Raw genomic sequence first — 6950 nt, forward strand, 5'->3', positions numbered from 1 at the left:
GGAAAGTAGGCTGGAGCCATGTTGTGGAAATGCTGAATGCCAGGACAGAAGGTTTCAATGACAGGACAGAGGGCCTTCCTTCTCCCACTCCCACTCCCTGTATACAGAACTGAATACTGAGTTTCTAAACAGGGGAAGCAAATGTCCAGCAATGTCTTCTCCAAGAGTGACCCTGGAGGTATTGTAGGGCTGATGGCCCATGACAGGGAGGGGCTGGGCAGGAGCAATTACCTGTTGAAATATGGGCTTCTTATGGCACAGTCTAGGAGAGCAAAGGCTGCCAGTGAATCTTCTTAGTCTAGTCAAGCCATGGTAACAGCCTAGGGTACATCACTCAGAGTGACTATGCTTCTCTCCACTTCTGTCCATTTGAATCTCTCTTGCTCTTCCTCTTAATTTCTGCCTCTTCCCAGAAGCCTTCTCTAATTTCTCCCTCCTCTGTATTTCTCTAGGCCTTCCCATCTGTACCATATGTTGCTTCACTGAGTGATTTTTCTGTGCCATTCTTTGTTGAAGGTGCTGACAGTCACAGATTATATCTTAGTCCTCTCTGCCTCCTCAAGATGTCTTGAGGGGTTCACATGATTACTACATCCATAAATATTTTCTTACTGAAGCTAAATGATGAAATGGGAGGGGCCTTGAAGGTCATTTAATCCAAACTCTCTTTGGATACTTGAACTTACATCCTTGCCAAGAGTTATTCAGCCTCTACTTGTATACCTCCAGTGATGGGGTGCTTACTACTTTTTGGGATAGTCCTTCCCATTTTTGGGTAGTTCTGACGAAAAGTAGATCTCACTTATTGTGTTAACTTCTGTTCTCCATAGCTTTAGTCACTAGTTCTTGTTGCACACTTTATGACCCCACAGAACTAGTCTGTTTTCTTTCCTGCCTGAAAAGTCTTTGTATTTTTACAGATAGCTCTCACATCCTCTGTAATTCTCTTTTCCAGTTAGTTGCCCTTAGCTATATTTGATGTGGTTTGGGGTCATCTAATGAATCTGCTCACCCTTCTCTGTGCATGATCCTCTTTGTCAAAGTCCATTTCACAATGTGGTGGCTACGAAAAGACCTAATTCACCAAGTATGGCAAGATCATCTATTTTGCAGAGGCAGACACCTCCTCCCCTATTTTGGGAGCTACACTTCTGTTAATCCAACCTCAGAGAGAATCTACCTTTGTAGCAATCACTCTTGCCTCACACTGTGTTGTCTGTCACTTAAGCCCCTAGCTTTTAATCTCACCACCCCATCTCTGGCTGATGCAGTTGTTTGCTCGGCCTTATGTTTACCTGACACACCCCATCTTCCTTCCTTTCTCACAGCTGCCTCTTTCCCTGTCACCTTTCCTCGTAACAGCTTTCTGCCCCCTGCCTCAGGCTGACCTCAACCTCCTGTCACTCCCCACCCTTTCTAGTAAAGGGACTCCCAGGAAACCCAGCTGTATCACAGAACAGGTTGGGAAAAAGGCCTGGGAAGACGAGGCCACCTTCATCCGCTTGGATTCGCTACGAGATTTGTAGCAGAACTCGATTAAGGCAACCAGCATGGCTAGTCCAAGTCCTCCAATCAGGATGTAGAAGACGCCCGCCACATTGCTGAGGCTCAGAGCACTCGTCTTGTCCTAGGAAGAGCAGGAGGGGGGGAGGGGAAAGAGCAAAGTGAGCCAGGAGGCTAGAGACCATCCACTTAACAGCATTTTTACACACATACACTCAGCCCCATCACCCTCTTTAACGTTCATAATAGTTGGAAAGGCTTTTTATTTATTGACAGAGTGTTAAACATTCCCCAGGAAAAAATGTGTGTGTGTGTGTGTATAACAATTTTCCAAGCATCCCTGATTGTGTTCAATTTATAATTATATTTTCTCCCCTCCTCGTTGTCTGTTCTAGGGTGGGAGACACCACAAGAAATTCAGGGCAGCTTCTACCAAGATCTGCACCTTTGAGCATACCCCATTCTTTCAGAAAACCGTGTCCTTTCCTTTTCAGCTCAGTTCCTGCCCCTCATCCCCTCTGTTGCTCAGCAACGCATTGGCCTCACTTGTTGTTTTTGTTTCTGTGCATTTTTCTGGGAGTTGGTACTTATAATGAACTTTCCCCTAGATGTGCATTTGATTTCAATTTAATAAGACAGTTATTGTACGTATAATAAAGACCAACAAATGTATACCTTTAACTTACTGCTCTGAGTCCCAATTTAGGGAAAAAGAAAACTGGGAGGCTAGGAAGAGTAAAAAGGCACTGAGCTAGAAACATGGCTCTATTAAGTCCTAATAATTATGCTTAATTGGTGTCATTTTTCTGTTGGAGGTGCTTGCTAAAAAACACTGCAGGCAGACTCAGGTGGCTGAATTTAGAAATCTCTGTTGCCTGTAGTGAAAGATCTTGCACTGGTTTTGGAGAAGCAGGGTCATGGAGCTGGGTGCTTAATTCCTAGGGGCCTGGGGACAGGCATCCATGTTCAATAGGAGGTGGACAGAGCTCACCTTGTGGAGCCTGAGAAAGGCCATCAGTCATAGGCCAGAGACCTCCTTCAGAAGTGAGGGATGCTCTCCACCTCCTGAGTTCTGTCACCTCCAGTGGGGTTCAAAAGTCGGGGACTGAGTGACAACATCGTCTCACGTGGTGAGAACCACCAAATAAAGCTGGTGGTCGTGGTGGGAAGTAATGGCTCAGGAAGAGGGGAAACTGCTCAAATTCTTGACCCGGGCAAGGGAACATCTTTAGATCTTGGAAGAATCCTCATCCCCAGATGTCATGGTGGCTCTCACACCTTTGTTTACATTGTTTACTCAGATACATCAAGTTTCTCATTGAATTACAATGAAATGTACGCCTCAACTGACACAGGCACAACCATGGTTGGTTGGTTGGTGGCACTGGAAAGGATATAGCTTTTACACCTCTCCATGTGTTCTTTTTCAGGTGGGATGTAGGCGAGCCACACAAGGGCTGGACTCTTTTGCCCTAGCGACTCCTTGGACATCTGCCTATTAGAATCTGGGTGTGCAGACAGGGGTCTGTTATTGACCAGGTCAGTGGCCTCTGCCCTAGTTCTACTTGGTGCATTGTACAGGATTCAGCACGGCTGAGCTTGGGGACTGCAGCTGGCAAATAGCAGCATGCTTTCCCTCCCCAGAAGCAGTCTTGGCCAGCAGAGCTGTAGGATTATCTAAAGCAAACCCCCTCGGTGCTTCCTGTATTGCTAAAGCAGATGGCTCTTGAATATCGGTTACACTTGGCAAGGAATATTCTGGCTTTGGAAGCAGTGGAAATGATTATTCAAAGAGGGTAGAATGTTTCCTGCTCTGGTATAATGGCCTGATAAGGGAAATATTCAAAAATGAGTTTTGTGCTTGGTTCAAGTGTTGGCTGAACAAGTAATTCCCACTTGGCATGATTTTCCAGAAGGCTCAAAATGTCTCCCTGTTTGTTGTTCAGGAGGTCTGTAATTCTGCCTCTGGACAGCAATTCTTCAGAGTCCTTGGAGGACTTATGGTCAGCAGAAGCTCCTGTGAAACTCTTCTGCGTGGCCAGGGCTAGGGGTGTGGTGGGGAGGCATCTTAACACATTATCAACTCACACCTTAGAAAAGAGTAGTTGACAATGATGCGCAGAGAGAGTGGGGAACAGACCTGGGGGAAGGCAGTAGACAAGAAGGCTGGGAGGTAAGGAATGAGTCCTGTTGATTTCACAAGCTGATAAGCCCTTCAATAGCTGAAGTGTACCTTGCGTCCTTGGTCACCAAGGCTGTTTGTGTTTCCTTTCTCATGGTCTTTCCCAAGTTTGCCTTGGTTGTGGATTGCCTTCAAGGGTAAGGGAATGGTGGTCATCTTTTTTTGTTACTATCTTCAAAAGACCCTAAGAGGGCATCTGCCTCCCTGGCTGTAGAAGATAGAAAAGGCGGAGTGTCCACTTCTGCTATATCTGGGAAGGAAGTAGGGTCAGATCTTCACATAGAAGTACGGGGAGGGAGCATATTCTATATCAATGCAGAAGGATAAATGTCCAGTGACTGAGCATTTGATTATGTCTGGAGGTGGAGAGCATCCCTCACTTCTGAAGGAGGTCTCTGGCCTATGAAGATGGCAGTGTATGTGTGTGTGGGGACAATCCCATACAAGCAAAGAGGATAGCCAGAAGGGGGCCGCCACCTATTGCAGGACACACAGTGCCACTGATCCTTCTTTATGTCAACACAATTCTGTAGTAACAGGGATCAGGGAAGACCTCTAGAATAGAGGGGGCACCTGCGCCCTATCACCACCAATAGCAGAAAGGAAACTTAGATGTAACACAACTGTCTAAATTTGGCATAGTCTGATAGTGTGTAAAATGAATGGCTGGTGTTGGTGTCTTCTTAGGCCACATAGTTGAGAATTTACATTTAGGCAAGGGTTTATGATTTCTCTTATGTGAGCCATTAGCTTTTTGATAGCAGCAGATTTAGTTTTTTCAAAGGAGGCCCAAGGCCACCGTCTTCTGTTCAGTTGCCGTTACTAACTCTCTTCGACTCACTCTGTTGGAATATGATGGGGTGTCCTGAAGCAGGGACAAAAATCTCTTTTATTTAAGGGCCAGAACTCTGATTCCTTCTCTGGTGCATAGTGCCCATACACGAGGAGGCTTGCTCATGAACTTGTGTACAGATAGCTATGTTCATGTTTCACGGACAAGCGACACGCTTCCCAGCTATGACCAGGGCAAGGGGGAAGATGGAGTTTGAGTCTTCTGAGCACCCGTCTGGGAACCCCGTTCTCCTCCCATTCCGTAGCAGCTGTGCTCACAAAAGCTAGGCAGCTTGTCAGTGGGAGTGAAAAAGTCACAACTTGTCTCCTTCTGGGGGGTGGGGGGGAGAGAGTGACAGTATTGAGAAGAGTGACAGGAGAAAAGAAAAACAAAAATTCCATCTTTCAGGATTGTTAGGCTTGTTGTTATGGTGACCAGACCCCCCCTTCTTCTGTTCCCCTTAACCTGTTGTTTTGATTTGCCACCTCCTTCATGTAGAAGGGAGATGTTTTCTTTTTCATATTTTTCCTTGCTCTTCCCACATAACTGGGGGACTGTCCCAAACTCCCTCTGTGTTTCTGAGCCAACATCTCTTCTAATAACGTGGGACCGGCTCGAGTCTTTGCGAGGTTTGAGTCAGGTCTGAGGCAAAGAGACCTGAAGCTTTTTTCACAGCATAAGTAGAAAGTTTTATGGAGAAGCCAAGGCCTGGCCATAATAAGACCAGTCCCTCCCACGGAGACTGGTGCAGCCCGTCATCCAAGGCCTGTTAAATCTGGACCAAGCTTCAGGTTTCTCCAAATGCTTCCATTCCGTCCTGGTAAGAGTGTGAACTCCTACAAAGCAAGGCTGTAGCTTCTGCTCTTCTCTACATTCCGCAGGAATTCCACACATTTTCTGATGTGTGTACAACTGGAGTTTTGGGGGCTGCCTGCAATCCTTCCACATGCTGAATCTGTAACCCGACTTTGTCTTTCAGGCCATGGGAAGAGTCCGACCCCTCTTCCACTTATTAGCCTTTCTGCTCTGGTAGGCTTTCTCTTGTGCTTTTCCAAAACATATTTTTGGCCTACAAACCATTTTCCTGAGCAGTTGGATATTTCCTGGGAGTGGAGACTGAGGGGTTGGCTAGGCTCACTCACTAGCCAGGACCAAAGTGGGAAAGCTATGGAGGTGGATTTGATTCAACTAAAGGAAGACCTTTCAAATCTGTAGAGCTGTCCAAAGGTGGAATGCCCTGCCATGGATAGCGGTGAGTTCCTTAAATGTGGATGTATTTAGGAAGATGCTGATAAGGTCATCTAAGGGATTCAAGCCCTGGACACAGAGCTGGACCAAGTAACTTTTGACACCCACACTAACCCCAAGTGATTTGAGGCATCTAAGGAGTTCCTAGAGGGCCTGAGATCATGCTTTTATAAATTCTCCCTAGAGACTAACATCTCTAGGGGATGCAAAAAAGGAACTCATGTTAATTGGCAACTTCTCCTGTTCCATTTCTAATCTAGGCCAGTTCCCTAGCCTGCATATTTTCCCCAAGAGCAACACAGGATGAGAATTCGCCCATTGTACTAATAATTGGCAAGGCAAATGCTGCAAAGTGAGGGTTGTGGGGGCGGCTTTTCTCAGCAATATGTGCTCAGGGACCGGCTGCTGTACAATGCACCACAGAACATCCTGACTCAAAACAAGATTGCAGCAGAGAACTCAAGGAGACGATGTGGGTCATGGAGGGGAACCTAAGGGTTGGCTGAGGCTGAGGCCTCTTCCAGAGTGGGAGGAATTTTCCAAAACAGAAGCACTAGTCTGAGGGTAAAGTGGGTGTCCCCATAGGGGGCCTACACTGTGAGCTGAATATCTACCTGGACTATACATTGGAGAACAGGGGTCTTGTGTGTCAGAGGAAAATAGAGCCTGCTGTCCCCAGAGGTGCTTCTGGCTCACGGCCCCAGAGAAATAGTTTTAAAGGAAAAGTCATTGTTTCTGTCTAGTCCCTTCTTCTAGGGCAGTAATGGGAGACTTAGGATATGAGGTTTAAGAATCTGGGCAGGACCCAGGATGTTTTGACATTCACCCTCTGGTCTGGGTAACTGCTGTATGTTGGACATATCATCTTGGAGCACACAACTCCCAGGAGGTGCACCTTGAAGTCACTGGTTCTCTCTAGGCCATTGCTTGCTCTGTCTTACAGAGGCTGGGAACCCTAACCCTGAGTAGGATTCTAGCTGGAACCAGAAGCCTCCGGGGTTTGGGGGAGATGGAATGGCTTCTGCATCTCTTTGTCTCAAGGATTTTTTTCCCCAATCCATGCCCCTTTGACATTGCCTATTGGGGGTGTCTTTAGTGCAGGAGACTGCAGTGGGTAGGTGAGGGAGTGAGTAGAGCAGAGCTTCATTGGTTCCCAGGTCCTTCCTGGTGGCCAGGGCTCTTCAC

General features: G+C 46.8%; 1 protein-coding gene and 1 long non-coding RNA gene across 4 annotated transcripts in view; one reads left to right on the plus strand and one right to left on the minus strand.

Moving 5' to 3' along the window:
- The window catches only part of LOC147917215 (uncharacterized), a 192995-nt gene that overhangs the window by 122171 nt on the left and 63874 nt on the right, over positions 1 to 6950 (plus strand). The window contains exon 3 of one of the 2 annotated variants that reach the window (XR_015551928.1): positions 2934 to 3042. The exons of the other annotated variant lie outside the window; for it this stretch is intronic. This is a non-coding gene — a long non-coding RNA (uncharacterized LOC147917215). The remainder of the gene's footprint in view (positions 1 to 2933; positions 3043 to 6950) is intronic. 2 annotated transcript variants of the gene reach the window in all.
- The window catches only part of GRIA1 (glutamate ionotropic receptor AMPA type subunit 1), a 294076-nt gene that overhangs the window by 9011 nt on the left and 278115 nt on the right, over positions 1 to 6950 (minus strand). For both annotated transcript variants that reach the window (XM_004428620.3, XM_004428621.3), the window contains exon 15: positions 1493 to 1627. In XM_004428620.3, coding sequence (XP_004428677.1) covers positions 1493 to 1627 — 135 coding nt within the window. The remainder of the gene's footprint in view (positions 1 to 1492; positions 1628 to 6950) is intronic.

The sequence above is a fragment of the Ceratotherium simum genome, chromosome 4 (genome assembly GCF_057802395.1).
Source record: "Ceratotherium simum simum isolate JZ-2026a chromosome 4, ASM5780239v1, whole genome shotgun sequence".
Taxonomy (NCBI): Eukaryota; Metazoa; Chordata; class Mammalia; order Perissodactyla; family Rhinocerotidae; genus Ceratotherium; species Ceratotherium simum.